Source organism: Rutidosis leptorrhynchoides, chromosome 4 (assembly GCF_046630445.1).
Source record: "Rutidosis leptorrhynchoides isolate AG116_Rl617_1_P2 chromosome 4, CSIRO_AGI_Rlap_v1, whole genome shotgun sequence".
Classification (NCBI taxonomy): domain Eukaryota; kingdom Viridiplantae; phylum Streptophyta; class Magnoliopsida; order Asterales; family Asteraceae; genus Rutidosis; species Rutidosis leptorrhynchoides.
The window spans coordinates 159,219,797-159,242,556 of NC_092336.1; the positions used below are offsets into that span (position 1 = coordinate 159,219,797).

At 29.2% G+C, this 22,760-nt stretch overlaps 1 protein-coding gene across 1 annotated transcript; it reads right to left on the reverse strand.

Annotated features, from left to right (window-relative positions):
* Window positions 1-18,436: 18,436 nt before the first annotated feature.
* On the reverse strand, window positions 18,437-20,915 carry LOC139841172 (uncharacterized). The gene is made up of 11 exons (XM_071831403.1): window positions 20,763-20,915; window positions 20,393-20,672; window positions 20,193-20,292; window positions 19,933-20,060; window positions 19,797-19,858; window positions 19,591-19,698; window positions 19,263-19,465; window positions 19,083-19,161; window positions 18,859-18,972; window positions 18,680-18,739; window positions 18,437-18,595 (listed from the first exon to the last, which is right to left on the reverse strand). The coding sequence occupies exons 1-11, from the start codon at window positions 20,913-20,915 to the stop codon at window positions 18,437-18,439; spliced, it is 1,446 nt and encodes a 481-aa protein (XP_071687504.1).
* Between the last annotated feature and the right edge of the window lie 1,845 nt (window positions 20,916-22,760).

Sequence of the window (22,760 nt, forward strand, 5' to 3'; positions counted from 1 at the left end):
ATGAGTGCTCACGTATCAATATTGAGATTCAATATTGCAGGAAAGTACGTAGACGCAACGAAAATGATAAACGTTAGGTTGACCTCACGAGCAATACCCTCGAACAATACCCATAACCTCCATAGCTATAACCCATAATTTCCTTAGATCTATCCCGTTTGAAAACTTATTTTGAAATCACCTGAACATAACTCTGTCGTAGTATTTTATGTATACTAATAATATCTTGAAATAATACTGAGTAAATATATATATATGTAAATCGATTGAGAGAGTTTAGAGAAATATATTTTCAAATTTCTATGAAATAATGAAACCTATTGAATTCTATTTATAATAGATTTTTGAATTATTAAAGTGAATTATTAAAGTGAATTATTAAAGTATGAATTATTAAAGTAATTATTAAATTATGAATTATTAAAGTGAATTATTAAAGTATGAATTATTAAAGTGAATTATTAAAGGTAAAGTAAAGTAAAAGGTAAAGTAAAAAGTAAAGTTAAAGTATAGTAAAAGTATAAAACTATGTACGTATAATACGCGTATAAATATATATAATATTAATTTAAATTGTTATATATATTTAATAAAATAATATATATAATTATCGTTATCTTTATCATAATGGTTAAGAAATGAGTTGTCAAAAGTGGTTCTAGATATTTATAAAAGTTATATACGTTTTAATAATAAAGTTCTTTTTAAACTGAACACGTTTTTGTACGTTTGGAACTAAATCAAATAAATATGATAATTTTGTTTTCCAAAACTAAATATATTTAAGAATTATTTTGTTAAAAGGTTAAAATAATGGAAATCGTTATATCATAAAACGTTTTAGAAAAATAGAATTAAATATATTCATAATAGGTTTCAAGTTTTTAAATTACAGTCTGTTGGTGAAGCATGGGATAAAGTCCAAAGGTTAAATAAACGTATGAAATCATCTTAATGAAAAATGTTGAGTTATTTAACTTGTCAATATCCAACATCTAAGTTATTTACACTCCACGTTCTTACTTTCACATTAAATAAAATGAAAGTTAACATAGTTATCTTATCAAGGTTACGAGGAAAATATTATAAAACATGAATTGGAAATTAATCAGGAATTTCCACTAACCCTTGTCTAGTTCTCGTTAATTGACACATTTGTTCTTACTTATAAATCACTTTACCATTTTCCGAATGTTGTCAAAAAGAATAGATTTCTTAAATCACAGTGGACCTCATAATATAGACTCGTAATCATATCACAATGTATCTGATAATTTAATCATTTAATATTATCTTTTAATTCCGTCGATAAATATATTAAACATATATTGAAACAAATACGTTTATGTAAAGTATTATACATCTAATACTTTGTTAACGTTTTTAATTAATATAACTATATTATATATATCTATATACACATAAATGTTCGTGAATCGTCGAGCACAGTCAAAGGGTAATTGATTACATGAACATAGTTCAAAGTTTTTGAGATTTCAACATTACAGACCTTGATTATCGTGTCGGAAACATATAAAGATCAAGTTTAAATTTGGTCAGAAATTTTCGGGTTGTCACAGTACCTACCCGTTAAAGAAATTTCGTCCCGAAATTTGATTGGGATCGTCATGGCTGACAATAAGTATGTTTTCATGACGCATACAAGCTAAAAATTAGAGTTTTATCATCATCGAATAATATAGATAAAACAGTTTGATTTTGTGAAGAGTATGAGTGAAGTTATCACAAAAGAGTGAAATGAATAAATGTAGATTCGTCATATCTTTTGACGTAGATAGGATTGATTTTCGGAGTTCAAGGGATTTAGAGAAAATCTTCGTAATAAGATTTGATTCTTCGGTAATTAAGGAAATTAGGATCTTCTTTGATTAAATGCGATAACCTGTCACGATTGCTCTGTCGGATTTTTTGCTATAAACCCACTCCCTTCGTTTCTTTATTTCCACAGCTCACCTTCTATTCTTCCTCCCTCAATTCATACTTTAAAGCATTAATCAATATGCTTCATCCAGTTCTGCTTCTTGATATATTTCTAACTTTCATATCTGTCATTCTTCTTTTTCATCTACCACCGGAAGAATCTATTTACTTCTACTATACTCTTGGTTTTATAGTGTTTTTAGTTCTCCCGTGTCTTTATATTGCTATATGCATCGATATATATGGTTTGTAATTTCTGGATTGTTGTTGGGCTTTATATCTTCCCTTCTATTTCAAAGTCTCTGCTTCTGTCTTCAATAATCATTGTCATCCACAGTTAATGCTCTCTCCTATTTGCTACGATTTATACTCCAATTTCTATTTTGGAGCTTTATTCTTTTATTTTCTCTTCTTGCCATTAAGCACCGCATGTAATGGTTCAGAATTTGTAGATATGAATTTTGGAATGAACATAGTTAATGTTCTAAGAAAGAAATTGTAATGGCACGATCTTGATTTGTCAAATTACCAGAATACCTCAAAAAAGACCGAATCATCAAGAAAAATATTTTCTTGATATATTTAGAGGTTAAGTAGAATACAAGAATCGTGTAATCATGGCACATGATGACGTTATGATCTGTGAATCATCACGTTCCATTTAGAAACTCAGCATGACTTACGGTAATATAATCACGTTGATCAAGTGTCATTATATTATACTAACATATGCTTCAGTTCTCAACACTACTTCAAAAGCATTCATATTTTAAGTTCAAATTTTGTAGAATTTAGAAACTAAAACAGTTTCCTTTATGATGTATTACAAATAGCGCGAAGAGATAATTGATTTCAGATAAGAAGGGTTATGAAAATATCTTCAGAAATATCTAAGATATTTATAATGAAAGATATGATGATATCTTAGAATATCTAAGATCAGAGGATGATGAAGAATATTGTCCGTAAGGGTTTAGAGTCAGGAGCAAGGTTTCGTTAATGACTTCAGCAGACACTGAATCATTTGGATTCTTTGAAGGAAGGTTTAGTCTTTGTGATTTGTCCACAGCCTCCTTCATAGTTTGCTCAATCCATTTTCCAGTTCCAAACCTTCTCTTTTTTCTGAGCTTTTCCAACACACTATTCTTTATCATCAAATTTTTTTTACTGTTAAGGTCGTTTACAGTTTTTGCTGCTTCATCAGTATGTTTCCAAAATTCGGAGATCTAGTTCGCAGTTTAAGGTGTTTTTCAGAAACTTCACATTCAAAGTATGTAAGTTTAGGAGATAGACGTTATATGTATATATATAACTGTTGAAGTGAAAATGCTGCGAGATTGATGATTGATGATTTTTGATAGTTGGTATGGCAATTATTGTTACAGAATGCAGATGAGTAGATGATGGGGTTTCAATGAGTACATATAATGATTTTTCAGAGAGACTTACTCCAAAGGGTAACGAAGTTGCTAGTACATCCGCTGATAATGTCGTGGAATATAAAAGGTTCTCCGGTAACAAAAGGGTAATCGTGTATATCAGGGTTATAATAAGGCTACTTCAGATGGAAAATTGAAATTGACTTGCTGAATCTGTGACAGAATTTGCTACTTTGAAAAGGAACTGTAAAGTTATTTTTTTGCTAATAAATGTCAAAGGATCTGACACGGATACGTGTTAAACTATGACTTTGGTTTCGAGAGTTTTTTTAGGTACAAGACTGTGGGTAACATGTTGTTGGATCAGCATCTCAATTGTTCATTATTTGAAGTGTCTTCAGGAATTTTCGAAAGGTTTGAGCACAGATTCTAATCGTTAATATATGATGTTTTAGAATGTTACGAATATTTTTCGGAGTAGAAGTGATGTTCTAGCACAATTTTGAAGTCAAAGTATAGCTTTGAAAGATGTAGAGATTTAAGAGTGATGTCTCCTGTTGAGTCTTGACTTGGATTCTGATTAGAATATGAAATTGAATTTGGATGAGAATGGTTGTTTTGATTTCTATAAAAGAATGTATATCGTTGTGAAAGTAGTGAGTATAGTTGATGATTTGCTGAATCAGAATCAAGGATTGTAACATATTAATTGTGAATTTATATATGTCTCGGGTATTACCTACCCGTTAAAAAAAATTCACAGTTAATATTTTTAAAAAAAAAAAATTATTACAGTCTTTATGAAAATATATAGGTGTATATTTTCTTCAGATGTAACATAGATTTAATGAGTTAATATTAAATTAAACTCATTTGATTTACGGTTGAAATTAGAATTGAATAATCCCTAAAACTTTAGAAATTACATAAGTATTTCTTCAATGATTTTGAAATTATGAATCAATACTTCGTTATTTGTTGATGAATGATGTTGGTTTTCGTGAAATTCTTGTGAACTTCGCAAGGTACGAATGATGTTATTTGAAAACTTTCGAGTACATCGATGATGAAAGTGTAAAATCAAACATATTTGAATAATACACTTGATTTAATATGAGATGGAATTCATTGAATTAAAACAGAGTTTGTAGTTAACGATGGTTAAGTTGCTGACGAAGAGTGTACATCACAGCATATTAGTAATATGAATTAACCGAGTAGTTAAGATTTACACATAATAGCTTAGTACGGAAAGATTTATTATGGTTTAAAAATTTATATATATAAGATATACATATAAATCCTTCAGTGGAAATGAGTTAATACTTCATAACTCGTTGATATGACATACTTGTTATTGATTTATAATGATATCCACAGTGATTCTTGAACTGTTGGAGCTTGTGATGTTATAGGTGCTGTTAGTGCTGATGATGCTGATGGTACTGACGGTACTGGTGACGCTAACGGTACTGTTGATGCTGATGATAAAACAAGTCTAGTGAAATGTCCAGTTCATATTGATTATAAATGTTCCATATTAATTGATTTCGTTGCGAGGTTTTGACCTCTATATGAGACGTTTTTCAAAGACTGCATTCGTTTTTAAGACAAATCATAACCTTTATTTTATCGACAAGGTTAAAGGGACACCACCTAGATTATCAGAAATGAAAATCTAAAAATATCACACTTACACACTACCAATACATGTTAGTTTACAATATTAATATGTTACAACAAAGTAAATCTCGAATGCAGTTTTAAACAATATTATACAAGCATGCTGACACCATATCTTGTCCATATTTTAGCATGCAATAGCGGAAACTCTTATTAATCACCTGAGAATAAATATGCATTAAACTTCAACAAAAAATGTTGGTGAGTTATAGGTTTAACCTATATATTTATCAAATCGTAATAATAGGCCACAAGATTTCATATTTCAATATATATCCCATACATAGAGATAAAAATCATTCATATGGTGAACACCTGGTAACCGACATTAACAAGATGCATATAAGAATATCCCCATCATTCCGGGACATCCATCGGAGATGATATAAAAACTCGAAGTACTAAAGCATCCGCTACAACGGATGGGGTTTGTTGGGCCCAATAGATCTATCTTTAGGATTCGCGTAAATTAGTAGACTGGTTTACTAATTCTTAAGTTACCAAGTAAAAGGGGCATATTCGGCTTCGATCATTCAGCCATAGAAAGTAGTTTCATGTACTTGTGTCTATTTTGTAAAACATTTATAAAGCTGCATGTATTCTCATCCCAAAAATATTAGATTTTAAAAGTGGGACTATAACTCACTTTCACATATTTTTACTTCGTCGGGAAGTAAGACTTGGCCACTGGTCGATTCACGAACCTATAACAAATATGTACATATATATCAAAGTATGTTCAAAATATATTTACAACATTTTTAATACGTTTTACTGTTTTAAGTTTATTAAGTCAGCTGTCCTCGTTAGTAACCTACAACTAGTTGTCCACAGTTAGATGCACAGAAATAAATCGATATATATTATCTTAAATCAATCCACGACCCAATGCATACACGTCTCAGGCTAGATCATAACTCAAAGTATATATATTTTTGGAATCAACCTCAACCATGTATAGCTAACTCCAACATTACTGCATATAGAGTGTCTATAGTTGTTCCAAATAATATATATACATGGGTCGATATGATATGTCAAAACATTTGCATACATGTCTATGGTATCCCAAGATTACATAATATATTAGAATACATGTATAATACAATATGAGTTAGCTAGGATATGATTAATATAGATTTGTTACCAATTTTCACGTAGTTACAACAAGCAAAATTATCCAATCTTGTTTTACCCATAATTTCTTCGTTTTAAATCCGTTATGAGTGACTCTAGTTTCTATGGTTTCATATTGAACTTAAGTTTATGAATCTAAACATAAAAAGTATAAGTTTATAGTCAGAAATACAGGTTACAAGTCGTTTTTGTAAAGGTCGTCATTTCAGTCGAAAGAATGACGTCTAGATGACCATTTTGTAAAATATACTTCTAATTTGAGTTTAACCATGATTTTTGGATATAGTTTCATGTTCATAAGAAAAATCATTTTCCCAGAATAATAGATTTTAAATCAAAGTTTATCATAGTTTTTAATTATCCAAACCAAAACAGCCCGCCGTGTTACTACGACGGCGTATGTCCGGTTTTACGGTGTTTTTTATATTTTCAGGTTTTAAATCATTAAGTTAGCATATAATATAGATATAGAAAATGTGTTTAGTTGATTTTAAAAGTTAAGTTAGAAGGATTAACTTTGTTTGCGAACAAGTTTATAATTAATTAAACTATGTTCTAGTGATTACATGTTCAAATCTTCGAATAAGATAGTTATACATATATGAATCAAATGATGTTATGAAAATCATTACTACCTCAATTTTAGTAGGTAAACCTACTGGAAATGATGAAAAAATAACTTGAGCTTCAAAGGATCTTTGATGACTTGAAAGTTCTTGAAATAGAATCATGATACAAAAACAAGTTCAAGTAAGATTATTACTCGAATTAAGATAGTTATAGTTATAGAAATTGAATCAAAGCTTGAATATGAATATTACCTTGATTTAGAAAGATAACCTACTGTAAATAACAAAGGTTTCTTGATCTTAGATGATTGCTTGGAATGGATTAGGAAACTTGGAAGTAAACTTGTAAACTTGGAAGTGTTCTTGATGTGTTCTTGAGTAATTATTTTTATGATGATTATAGGTAATAACCAAAGCTTGTATTTGATGATTTTTGCTGGAAAAATAGTAACTTAGATGTTCATGGAAGAGTGTGTGTTTTGAGAGAAAATTGGGAAGAAAATTGGAAGTGAAATGGAGTAGGTGGTGAGTGGTGAAGGTGAGTGGGATTAAAAGGAGTTCTTGTTTTTGTTTTCTTGCTCATAACTCATGATAGTTGTCTAATTGTTGACTCCACATGTTTGTTGACTATCTAGGGCTGCTAAGAGCTGAATTATTATGTGTATATACCAATAGTATATACGTCTAGGAGCTGGGTATTGTACGAGTACGAATACGGTTGCATACGAGTAGAATTGTTGATGAAAATGAATGAGAATGCAATTGTAAACATTTTTGTTAAGTAAAAGTACTTTGATATGTGTCTTGAAGTCTTTTAAAAGTGTACTAATACATCTAAATACACTACATGTATATACATTTTAACTGAGTCGTTAAGTCATCGTTAGTCGTTACATGTAAGTGTTGTTTTGAAACCTTTAAGTTAACGATCTCATTTAATGTTGTTAACCCATTGTTTATTATATCTAATGAGATGTTAAATTATTACATTATCAAGATATTATGATGTATGAATATATCTTAATATGATATATATACATTAAAATGTCGTTACAACGATAATCGTTACATATATGCCTCGTTTCAAAATTCTTAAGTTAGTAGTCTTGTTTTACATATGTAGTTCATTGTTAACATACTTAATGATATATATAATTATCATTTTATCATGTTAAATATAATGTAACAATATCTTAATATGATACATATGTATTTAGTAAGATGATGTAATAACGATAATCGTTATATATATCGTTTCGAGTTTCTTAACTTAGTAGTCTCATTTTTATGTATATAACTCATTGTTAATATACTTATGGAGATACTTACTTATCATAATCTCATGTTAACTATATGTATATCCATATATATATCGTCATGTCGTTTTTACAAGTTTTAACGTTCGTGAATCGCCGGTCAACTTGGGTGGTCAATTGTCTACATGAAACTCATTTCAAATAATCAAGTCTTAACAAGTTTGATTGCTTAACATGTTGGAAACATTTAATCATGCAAATATAGTTTTCAATTAATATATAATCATGGAAAAGTTTGGGTCACTACATCTAGCTCGTAAATCACGCACCATTCTTATCAGGATTTCTATTCTTCCCCTATCATTTTGGTTCATTCATCTGATTTATGCTTAGGGCTAGAATAGATAATCTCTAAGACTTTGGAGATTACATAATCGCCACAGAGTGTTTCTCCAATGGAGTTATGAATCAATACTTCATCGTTTGTTGTTGTTGGTATTCCTTGGTAACTACAGAGCGTATGACATTGGTGCTCGTGGGACATATTGTAAAGTTGAAATTTATGACGTGGTTGTGGTTGGGGGTGGTAATGGTACTATTGGCATTGATGATAGTGATACTGGTTATGCTGCTGGTGCTGCTGCTGGTGTTTGTAACCTTCGCACCATATTCTCCAAAGCCACTACCCGAGCGCGAAGCTCGTTGACTTCTTCTATTACACCGGGGTGATTGTCGGTTCGGACGAGTGAATAAATAAGATCTAGAATTTGATATAGTATATAATTGTGACGAGATACTCTGGAAATGAGAGAGAAAATGGTGTTTCGGACAGGTTCGCCGGTAAGTGCTTCAGGTTCTTCGCCAAGAGGGCAATGTGGTGGATGGAAATGATCACCTTCTTCTTGTCTCCAATGATTAAAGAGGCTACGAACCCATCCCCAATTCATCCAGAATAGATAATGGCTAATTGGTTGATCCATTCCGGTCACACTGCTTTCGGAGCTTGAGTGAGATTCCATTTCGGAATTCGAGGGACTTGAACTAGTGGAGAGTTCCATTTCGTACGATTGAATAAAGGATTTTTTGATATGAAATGATTTCTGTCTATCGTATGGTATTCTACTTACATAGAATATATATATATATATACATACACATATATATATATATATATATATATATATATATATATATATATATATATATATATATATATATATATATATATATATATATATAGAACAAAAGATTTCGTAGATTACGGAGGGAATTACGGAATATGCCAGGCAAAGTTTACAGTAACAGATAAGCTAAGATATTAGCAGATACGCTAAGATATGAATTTTGTCTATACACTATTCGTGCAATCAATGCAGTAAGATGTGTTTAGACTAAGAGTGATAAGCAGGTGTTTTCAGACAGAAAATGATAAGCAAAACTTTTGACATGCAGCTAAGGTCGAAGTCCAGACTCACTAATGCATTCTAACGACTATCAGTTAGACACACTAATGCAGACCTGGTTCGCTAAGACCACCGCTCTGATACCACATGAAGCGACCCGTCCCAATCCATAAGGACAAATACAATAACATATGGATACATTGCGAGGTATTTGACCTCTATATGATACATTTTACAAACATTGCATTCGATTTTAAAAGACAACTTTTATTACATCGAAAGATGACATGCATGCATACCATTTCATAATATCCAATCTATAAATGACCTAATCTGTCATTTACTTAATGATAATCTTTATCGAACTCAACAACTTGAATGCAACGTCTTTTGAAATATGCCATGAAAGACACCAAGTAATATCTTTAAAATGAGCAAATGCACAGCGGAAGATTTCTTTCAAACCTGAGAATAAACATGGTTTCAAGTGTCAACGAAAAGGTTGGTGAGTTCATTAGTTTTTCGTAATCAATCATTTCCATAATTTTAATAGACCACAAGATTTCATTTATTCAATAATCATACACTCACAAGTGTTTAAAATTCATTCATATGGATTGAACACCTGGAAACCGACATTAACAAAATGCATCTAGAATATCCCCAAACATATAAACATCGAAGTACTAAAGCAGTTCAAATTCTCTGACTGGGGCGTGTTAAAGCCCATAGATTTATCTTTAGGATTCGTGTCAATTGGTGGCAATTATAATAAACACCAATTCTTAGGCTACCAAGTTCAACAAGGGCGATATCCGGTATAACAATTCAACCATAGAATGTAGTTTCGATTACTTGTGTCTATTTCGCCAAACATTTATAAAAGTGCATGTATTCTCAGTCCCAAAAATATATATTGCAAAAGAATTTAAAAAGTGAGCAAATGAAACTCACAATACTGTATTTCGTAGTAAAAATACATATGACGTCATTGAACAAGTGCAAGGTTGGCCTCGGATTCACGAACCTATATTAATTATATATATTCATATGTTGGTTAATATTTGTCTAACAATTTAGGTCAAGTCATAGTGTACCACAATCCTAATGCTCGAGACTAATATGCAAAAGTCAACAAAAGTCAACTTGACCAAAATGACTTCTAAAATCCATACATGTTTATAATATAATTTAAATATAGTCATTATATGTATTTACATATATTTATCAGATTTTATTAGAGTAATTAATACATGTCATTTATTAATAAAATTTATATTAAAATTTATATATGATAAAAATATATTTTTATATATCTTAAGTAATAAAATTTATTAAGTTCACTTAATATCACAAAAATATATTGGTATGTATTATTATTGTAATTATATAACGTGTGGTAAAAATGTCTTTGTATCACTTATTTATTCGATAAAATAATATTGATAATAATAATAATGAGTAAAAGTTGTATTATTTTATAATAATAATAATTATTATTATTATTCTACTAATAATAACAATAACAATATTTATATTTACTAATGATGATATTAATTATAATAAAATGATTATTCTAATCATGATAATTTTAATAATAATGATACTTTTTATTATTAACTGTAATAATAATAATATTTTATAGAAATAATAATTTGATTCAAAATGATAATTTTTAATAATGATAATAATAATGATATTTAATAATAACAATGATATTTCTATTAACATCATAAAAAAATGATAGTTTTAATATTAATGATTCTTTTAATAATAATAATAACGGTAAAAATAACAAAATGACTGTTTTGATTAAAAATATTGATTACTTTATTAATAATAATAATAATAATAATAATAATAATAATAATAATAATAATAATAATAATAATACTGATTATTAGATTATAATAATAATGATGATAATAACGATGATAACGATTACGATAACGATAACGATAACGATAACGATAACTATAACGATACGATAACGACGATAGTAATAATAATAATAATCATTTTAACAATAATACATAAAATTATAGATAATTCAATTGACTATATCTTTTAATCAGTTCATTGAAACCATTCGAGTTCTAAATGAAAAGTTCTTAATTTTTCGCTAGCTTTCCAATGACATGCATATCATATACCTTATCTCAGTAGCATATGTATCTAATTTAGGATTCAATATAACCTATCTAACGACAATATCAAACGTACAAGTCATGCATAATCCTATATACTCGAGCACTACTTCAAGGATACACTATTTATATATAAAAGTTAAGTTATGAGTGCTCACATATCAATATTGAGATTCAATATTGCAGGAAAGTACGTAGACGCAACAAAAATGATAAACGTTAGGTTGACCCCACGTGCAATACCCTCGAACAATACCCATAACCTCCATAGCTATAACCCATAATTTCCTTAGCTCTATCCCGTTTGAAAACTTATTTTGAAATCGCCTGAACATAACTCCGTCGTAGTATTTTATGTATACTAATAATATCTTGAAATAATACTGAGTAAATATATATATATGTAAATCGATTGAGAGAGTTTAGAGAAATATATTTTCAAGTTTCTATGAAATAATGTAACCTATTGAATTCTATTTATAATAGATTTTTGAATTATTAAAGTGAATTATTAAAGTGAATTATTAAAGTATGAATTATTAAAGTGAATTATTAAAGTATGAATTATTAAAGTGAATTATTAAAGTATGAATTATTAAAGTGAATTATTAAAGTTAAAGTAAAGTAAAAGGTAAAGTAAAAGGTAAAGTTAAAGTATAGTAAAAGTATAAAACTATGTACGTATAATACGCGTATAAATATATATAATATTAATTTAAATCGTTATATATATTTAATAAAATAATATATAAATATCGTTATCTTTATCATACTGGTTAAGAAATGAGTTGTCAAAAGTGGTTCTAGATATTTATAAAAGTTATATACGTTTTAATAATAAAGTTCTTTTTAAACTGAACACGTTTTTGTACGTTTGGAACTAAATCAAATAAATATGATAATTTTGTTTTTCAAAACTAAATATATTTAAGAATCATTTTGTTAAAAGGTTAAAATAATGGAAATCGTTATATCATAAAACGTTTTAGAAAAATAGAATTATATATATTCATAATAGGTTTCAAGTTTTTAAATTACAGTCTGTTGGTGAAGCATGGGATAAAGTCCAAAGGTTAAATAAACGTATGAAATCATCTTAATGAAAAATGTCGAGTTACTTAACTTGTCAATATCCAACATCTAAGTTATTTACACTCCACGTTCTTACTTTCACATTAAATAAAATGAAAGTTAACATAGTTATCTTATCAAGGTCACAAGGAAAATTTTATAAAACATGAATTGGAAATTAATCAGGAATTTCCACTAACCCTTGTCTAGTTCCCGTTAATTGACACATTTGTTCTTACTTATAAATCACTTTACCATTTTTCGAATGTTGTCAAAAAGAATAGATTTCTTAAATCACAGTGGACCTCATAACATAGACTCGTAATCATATCACAATGTATCTGATAATTTAATCATTTAATATTATCTTTTAATTCCGTCGATAAATATATTAAACATATATTGAAACAAATACGTTTATGTAAAGTATTATACATCTAATACGTTGTTAACGTTTTCAATTAATATAACTATATTATATATATCTATATACACATAAATGTTCATGAATCATCGAGCACAGTCAAAGGGTAATTGATTACATGAACACAGTTCAAAGTTTTTGAGATTTCAACATTACAGACTTTGCTTATCGTGTCGAAAACATATAAAGATCAAGTTTAAATTTGGTCGGAAATTTCCGGGTTGTCACAAACGATGGTTAAGTTGTTAAGGAAGGATGTACATCATAGCATATTTGTAATATGAATTTAACCGAGTAGTATCTACCCTTATTTAATTCATATATAATAGCTAAGTACAGAAAGATATATTTTGATCTCAAAATTCATATATATATATATATATATATATATATATATATATATATATATATATATATATATATATATATATATATATATATATATATATATATATATATATATATATATATATATATATATAATATGCATATAATTTCTTTAGGGGGAATGAGTTAATACTTCATAACTCGTTGATACAACATACGCGTTGTTGATTTGTGATGATGTTGATGATTATGGAATTGACGGAGCTCGTAGTGCTACAGGTTTTGTCGATGTTGGTGATACTGATGGTGATGTTGGTGGTACTACCGGTGGTGCTTGTATAACAAGTCTAGCTTGTAAACCACGCACCATTCTTGTCAGGGTTTCTAGTCTTCCTTCTATAATTTCGGTCCACTCATCTGATTTATGGTTAAGGTTGGAATAGATAATCTCTAAGACTTTAGAGATTACATAATCAACGCAGAATTTTTCTCCAATGAAGTTATGAATCAATACTTCATCGTTGATTTTTATTAGTACTCCTTGGTATCTATGGTACGTATGACGTTGATGCTCGAGGTACAGATTGTGACGTTGAGGTGTGGGATGCGGATGTTGTTGTTGATGGTGGTAATGGTACTGCTGATGTTGCTGATGGTGGTACTGTTGATACTGGTGATGCTGCTAGTGCTTGTAACCTTTGCACCATATTCTCCAAAGCTATTACCCGAGTGCGAAGCTCATTGACTTCTTCTATTACACCGGGATGATTTTCGGTTCAGACAAGCGGATGAATAAGATCTAGAATGTAAGATAGTATATAATCGTGACGAGATACTCTGGAAATGAGAGAGAAAATGGTGTTTCGAACAGGTTCGTCGGTAAATGCTTCAGGTTCTTTGCCAAGAGGGAAATGTGGTGGATGGAAGGGATCACCTTCTTCTTGTCTCCAATAATTAAGTAGACTGCAAACCCATCCTCAATTCATCCAGAATAGATGATGGCTAATTGGTTGATCCATTCCAGTCACACTGGTTTCGGAGCTCGAGTGAAACTCCATATCGGAATCCGAGGGACTTGAACTAGTGGCAAGTTCCATTTCGTACGATTGAATAAAGGATTTTTCGATATGAAATAATTTTCGGCTATCGGATGGTATTCTAATTACATAGAATATCTATATATATAGAACAAAAGATTTCGTAGATTACGGAGGAATTTACGGAATATGTGAGGCAGAGTTTACAGTAATAGATACGCTAAGATATGATTTAGCAGATATACTAAGATATGAATTTTGTCTATACACTATCTATGCAATAATTGAAGTAAGACACGTCAAGACTTAAGATGATAAACAGGTAATTTCCGACAAGAAATGATAAGCAAAACTTTTGACATGTAGACATGGCCGAAGTCCAGACTCACTAATGCATCCTAACAACTATCAGTTAGACACACTAATACAAGACCTGGTTCGCTAAGACCACCGCTCTGATACCAACTGAAACGACTCGTCCATATTACTATAAACGCAGTACGTTATTCATTGGTCCCATAGCGAGGTATTTGACCTCTATATGATACGTTTTAGAAAAATATTGCATTCGTTTCATAAAAAGCACACCATTATTATATATAATGCATGTTTTAAAAAAGTGGAATTATTTAAGAAATGATCCCCATGATACATCGGTTACCAAATACTACACACATGACATAGCAGTTGAATATAATACATGACAAAGGTTTTATTGAATGCAACACTTCATTTAAACAAAAGCATGAGACTCCATGCACAGCTTGCTCAGATAATGCAACATCAAAAGACTTTCTTAAGGACCTGAGAATAAACATGCTTAAACAGTCAACACAAAGGTTGGTGAGATATATAGGTTTAGCATCGATATAAATATAGACCACAAGATTTCATAGTTATAAATATATGTACACTCGCAAGTGTATAAAAGTATTCTATAAGTTGTTGAGCGCTTCGGTAACCATACTTAACAATTAATGTAGCATATTCCCTTTATTATGAAATCTCCCTACACGGTACCAAGTGTAGTAAAAATGAAGTACTATGCAACCGTTTATGATACTAGAGCGACTAGCCCGGTTGGGGTTGTCAAACCCGATAGATCTATCAATAGGATTCGCGCTTACATGTTCTTACAACATGTAAATATTAGTTGACAAGCTATTAGGGAAGATATGCAAGGTGGTACAACTCAACGTAGGATATATTTTAAGTACTTGTGTCCATAGCGTAAAACATAAAATGCATGTATTCTCATCCCAAAATATTTTTAGAGTTTAAAAATGGGACTATATACTCACGGTAGTAAAAGTATATTATTAATAAGTTTTCAGCTTATTAAAAATATGACCGTCATCCTTGGATTCACGAACCTGCAACAATAATAATGATTCAGATAATAATACGACATGTGAATAAAATAAAACAAGTTCATAGAATACTTATATATTAATTTTTAACATTTTTATGTTAGTAGTCCTTTGTTAGTAGTCCAAAATAGTCCGAAATATCCAACAGTCCAATAATCGGTATATATATAATCTTAGAATTACCCCACGATGTATTGTATACGTATTGTCTTTGCATCAACCCAGAGACGTATTGTATACGTATTGTCTTAGAATTTATCAAAACGTATTGTATACTTATTGTCTTAGGATTTATCAAAACGTATTGTGTACTTATTGTCATGGAATGTACCAAGATTATTATTATATATATATATATATATATATATATATATATATATATATATATATATATATATATATATATATATATATATACAATCTCGGAATTAACTAAGATTATAATATTTTGTTATACTAATGATAACATATCCAAATATATATAGGATATAGGAAAAGTTAGCAAGGATATGGTTAATATAGTTTTTACAATATAAATTTCGTCCATACAACGTTAATTTTAGCAGATTTTGTTTTGCTCGCCAAATATGCATTACAACTCCGTTTAAAGTGAATCAAATTGCTATGGATTCCTTAAGAAGTTAATTTTTTAAAAATAATTCGAAAAGTTCAGCCCATGTTTTAATATTCAGAGTTGTACCCTCTTTTTGTGCCGGTGGACAGATTTGGAAGAATCCCGGCACCCACCCAATATATGATTTTTGATAAAATACTTCCAATTTGTCTAAAATCATGAAACAAATACTGGAAGTCTTATTTACATATATTAACATATTTCCAAAGTCTTAGTCTCGAACTCAAAGTCTAAGATAGGTTTTTAATTCCCAACCCAAAACAGCCCGCTTTTTACCGAATGGAGATTAAACGATATATGTTAAGTTTCAAGGTGTTCTTCATATGTACAAGTTATAAGTTCTTATATTAACTTAATATAACATCATAATACATATAAATAAGTGTTATTAGAGTTAAGTTAGAAAGATTAGATTAGTTCTTCAAACAAGTTTAGAATCAACTAAACTATGTTCTAGTTTATAAACTCTTATATAGATAGCTATAAACATATGAATTGAACAAGAGTTGAAATTGAGTTTTTACCTCAAGTTTAGAATGCAAAGTTGCTGAAAAGAAGTAGTAGAACAAAACTTGAGAGAGTTCTTGCAAGTGTGTGTGAGAATTGGAAGTAAAATTTAGAAAATGAATGTGTAAAAATGAGTTAGAAATGGTTATAGGCTTGAAAATTTGATTTTTAGTGAAAATATCTAAGATAAGTTAAAATGTAATATGTCATGGATGACATATTAAATTGATTAGGTCATGGATGACATATTACACAAATAATTGCAGATTTCTATTGGTATATACCAATAGTAAATACTTCTAGAAGCTGTGTATAATACGGGTAAAAATGCTGTATGAATGCGAGTAGAATTCTTGAGGAAATTGAACGAAAATACAAGTATAGCTATCCTTTATATGTATTGGTATATTATAAAGTGTATTTAATACTTGTAAGGATGTATTTATACTCGTAATACATTATATGTAAATATATTTTAACATAAGTTAATTACGTCGTTTAAATAGTAACATATATATTGTTCAAAAACTCTTTAAATTAGTAGTATAAAAATATATATATATAATACTTTGTTAATATACTTAATGTTATATATATATATATATATATATATATATATATATATATATATATATATATATATATATAATTAATACAAGTTATGACGTTCGTGAATCGTAAGAATAAAAGGGTGACTAAAAGCTTGTGTAAAACTCTTTCCGGAGGTTCAAGACTTATTAAAATTCATTTTTTATCAATTCGGAATTATTAAATCATGTAAATAGTACAATCAAGTAGTCAGAAAAATCCAGGTCGTTACATAGATAGACGAAACATAAGCCCAAATATAAGTGGGCTAAGATGTTAAATAGTATTCTAGGAAAAAAAAATCTGTGTTAATGAAGTGAAGGATTCGGTTAATTTTCAGACAATGAGATTTCAACGGGTTTAGGAGAACGTTTTTAGGTTAAAAGGGCCGAAGTTTTTTTTATAGATAAATTAATAGCCTAAACTATTAGCAATATCTTGAAAAGTATGAATGAGGAAAAGTTGAAGCATATAAATTGAAACAACTAAATTAAAAATATTTTTCATTGTTAAGTCAAGCTCATTTGTTGTAATTTAAAAGTTTAACAATATATTTAGAACTTTTACTTTGTAAATAATGCATCTTCCTGAATATATAACAAAAAATACATATCGTTTTTTTTTTTTTTTTTTGTATATTTGAAGTTAACCGTGGATTCAGATAGATCCCTTTTAAAGCAAGATATATTTATGAAAAATTGCGCATAATCAGACTACATTGCTTAGATAATAGTATAATATAAAGATAAAGCGTAAATTATCATAATTGAAATAAAAAAATCCATTTAAAAAAACAGTTGAACCAAATAAACAAAAGCAATCAAGTAAAAGCACTAAACAATTGTCTTAATGAACCAAAAACAATAAACTCGGTCACAAAAGATAAGGAAATTTCCAGAAAACCACCATATTGTTTTAAATTATCAAAAATAACAATGAAAAGCACCACAAGTGTCTTCGAATCTATGGGTTGAGATTTTTCTGGACCATAGAAGTGGTTGACTTCACTGACAGCGGACTTTCTCTGCCCTCTTGCTTGACAACCTTTTTTGGTGGTGTATATTCGATAGTGTTTGAAAGATCAACCGTTGGAGTATCATCAGATCCATTAGAAGAACCACACTGCAAAGTACAATTTAATCTAATGAAACTTATTTGCAAACAAATTGTAAGACGTAAATTTTCTTGAAATACTATGTTACTAACCTTGGTTGAAGATGACTCAATCAAATCATCTAAAAGTTTGAGCTTAGCAGAATTATTTGTCTTTGAACCATGTGTTAACAAAATACAATAACAGATAAGGACATTAACTAAATGACGTGTTGAACATTTTGAACACATAAAAGTAGACTTTTATATTTTTTAAAAACTTGATTGAATACCTTCTCTTTTTTATATTCTTCAACAAACTTTTCCACAAACGCTTCATCCTCACTTGCATCCTTGACAGTAAAGATGGGATTAGACTGTTTGAGATTATATTCGCTAACTTCAACCTTAAATATGCATTTTTCCCAATAAGAGTATTTAACTCATCCGGTTGGTCCTGACTTTCAGGTATTGATTTATGAAGCTCGTATGCAGACTTTCCTAAAAAGTTTAAAACTTGCGTCTCAAACAGTGTCAAGGATTCCGTTCTATTTGATTCATCAGTTGTATCTTCTACACGAACATTAACCTTGTACCTGATATTGATATAAATAAATATTAGATGAATCCACATTTAATCTTGATGACATACATTAATAAAAAAAAATAGAAAGTTTAACTATATGTTAAACATAACCTGACACAAACTTGTGGATTATCATGGCATCTAGCACTATTACACCTACGCTTGACTAACATGAGTGCATCAATATCAAGTGTTAGGTCCACAACAGGTTTGGTTAGTTTAGCAATTCGATGGCACTTTCGACATCCAATATACGACCATTCATCATCGGGGAGCACAACAATAATCTGTGCTTGAATAGCATGAAGACCAGGCTACAGACGGATATAATTATTATGTTGTTAATCTAAATGATTAATTTATCGTTAAATACGAACGTACAGTAAATTGCAACACTATGAAAATAAATACAACAGATAATAAAGTTGTGAACTCTTACGCCGCATATAGGTAACTCATTACAGCCTACACAAGTAACTTGATTAAACCACCCATCAACTTGCTTTCCTGGTGGAGTGAGTGTGGGTGCCAATGATGTTTGCGAGTCCTGTGTAGTATGGATTTCCAATAGCCTACAACAAACATTTAATAAGAGGCTCTAATGTATTTCATGAATCACTAAATAGCAAATTGTATTTCATGAACAGGTTCAACATCAGCATTCAATGACACTTGAGTGAAGTTCCAATCAGAACGTACAATCATATCTATTTGATACAAATATAATTCGAAATTAACAACTATGATGCCTAATTGAGGAATAGTTTTTAACAATAAATACCGCAGTGCTTTTTTGTTCTGCCAAACTGGACGATTAGTATGACACAGTCTTGATCGGATGCTTCCTTCAACCGTTTTTGAAATTCCCTTATGAAGGTTCCCCACAAAGTGCAGGATAGAAGATTATCACTGGAATAATACATAAAATTATTGAATATTTATAATGTCAGTAATTAAAAAGATTATTGAAGAAATTATGCATTCAAAACTGGATTGTAATATTGCATTTAATTAAAAAAGTATAGTATAATAAAAATTCACTTTAGATCCTTCAACTCGATCACAATATATTTTGATTGCAGATCATCACCATCACGATACTGCTTCTCTAAACTGTAATTTGAGACCCTACCAATGACATCTGGAACACAAAAAATAACTACGTAAATAACAGATCATATTGTTAACATAATAGATTTAATGACAATGCAAAGTAAATAGAGTTGACTTTGCAAGTAAACCTGCAGTCACATGCTCCACTGTTTTGTTTTCATCAAGTATTTCATCAAACAGAATGAATTTGAAACCATTTTCACCGTTCCATTCACTTTCTGGAAGTGGCAACACAGATGTTTTGTGATTGATATTCAATTTAGATTCATGATTATAATGAGTCATCCTTCCTTTAAAAGGATTAGTACCAACAAAAGCGTTCCTAATATTATAGTTATGTTGTATTTTTAGTAAAGCCTCATACTTAGGCTTATAGAAATTCTTGATTGGAACACCTATCCTATCACCCTGTTGATGAACCACAAACAAAAATTTAATATTTTTTGAAATTAGAAAAACATATAACATACATTTAATAAATATTTAAACAACAATTACCTCCTCATCAGAAACTATCAGGTCTCGAAATTCAGGACCCTGATCGAAATTTATGTTCGACATTGTTTCCATGGACAATAGCTTGACCCTGAGATTAACAAAAACTCTTTTAGGATTGATTTGCTTGATTATAAGCATGTGATTAGATGCCATTTTGAGCCAAAAAGATGAGTGATATTCGTTGTGGTAATTAAGAATTGATTAACAGTATGTTTTGCATAATATAACAGAAGAAAATGATTTGAAATATATAATGCAGTTTCTCAAACCAGACAGCCAGTTATTTATGGGATAGATCACACGATTTAAATTGACAGTTCACAAACATATCTTTTCCCGATTTTATAGCTATCATAATCAACTGCACAAGATCAAAAATATTTTAAAAATTTATCTGCAAATATTCAAATATCCATAATTATAATCGTTGTGTAAAGTTGACTTATATGCTAGTAAATACAATAGCAAAACATTTTTATCAGGAACATATCAAATGACACAATTTTTTTTTAGAATGTCAAAAATTTAATTAAAATTAAATTAAACAAAAAAAAAAAATAAGAATTGCATTAGCAAGTATCTACCATTACCCGATCGTGCAACATCATATTTGTAACCTGTAATAATTCAAAATCTTAAAACTAACATTAGACTCAAGCACAGATCATTAATAAATATTCGAATAAAACCTTAATGATAGGAACAAATCAAATGTAACGATAGATTATTTATACACAAAATTTAATTAACATAACAAAACAATATTGTTAGGAATGAAACAAATGTAATGATAGATTATTTAAACATAAAATTGTATTAACGTAAAAACAATATGAATACCATTTTTCTGCCACGTCATATGTAGTGACCCGAACTTTTCTATATTTATATATATTAAATGAAATTGATATTTACATGATTAAGTGTTTTTAACATGTTAAGCAATCAAACTTGTTAATACTTGATTAATTGAAATAGGTTTCATATAGACAATTGACCACTCAAGTTGACCGGTGATTCACGAACGTTAAAACTTGTAAAAACTATATGATGACATATATATGATTATATATATAGTTAACATGATATATTGATAAGTAAGTATCTCATTAGGTATTTTAACAATGAGTTATATACATAAAATTGTGTTTATTGAATTAAGAAACTCGAAACGATATATATAACGATTATCGTTATAACAACGTCTTACTAATTACATATGAATCATATTAAGATATTGTTACAATATGTTTAATCATGATAAATGATAAGTAAACATGTCATTATGTATATTAACAATGAACTACATATGTAAAAACAAGACTACTAACTTAAGGATTTCGAAACGAGACATATATGTAACGATTATCGTTGTAACGACATTCAAATGTGTATATATCATATTAAGATATATTAATATATCATAATATCATGATAATATAATAATTTAACATCTCATTAGATATAATAAACATTGGGTTAACAACATTAACAAGATCGTTAACTTAAAGGTTTCAAATCAACATTTACATGTAACGACTAACGATGACTTAACGACTCAGTTAAAATGTATATACATGTAGTGTTTTAATATGTATTCATACACTTTTGAAAGACTTCAAGACACTTATCAAAATACTTCTACTTAACAAAAATTCTTACAATTACATCCTCGTTCAGTTTCATCAACAATTCTACTCGTATGCACCCGTATTCGTACTCGTACAATACACAGCTTCTAGATGTATGTACTATTGGTATATACACTCCAATGATCAGCTTTTATCAGCCCATGTGAGTCACCTAACACATTTGGGAACCATCATTTGGCAACTAGCATGAAATATCTCATAAAATTACAAAAATATTAGTAATCATTCATGACTTATTTACAAGTAAACAAAAATTACACATCCTTTATATCTAATCCATATACCAACGACCAAAAACACCTAAAAACACTTTCATTCTTCAATTTTCTTCATCTAATTGATCTCT

Bases quoted from the DNA above. Each gene is read 5' to 3' on its own strand.
- LOC139841172 (XM_071831403.1), bottom strand. From the start codon at position 20,915: ATGGCATCTAATCACATGCTTATAATCAAGCAAATCAATCCTAAAAGA. The intron at 20,673-20,762 runs GTAATTGTTGTT...GTTCATCAACAG, and splicing joins TGATAGTTTCTGATGAGGAG to GGTGATAGGATAGGTGTTCC. The intron at 19,466-19,590 runs GTAAGAGTTCAC...ATCCGTCTGTAG, and splicing joins ATGAGTTACCTATATGCGGC to CCTGGTCTTCATGCTATTCA.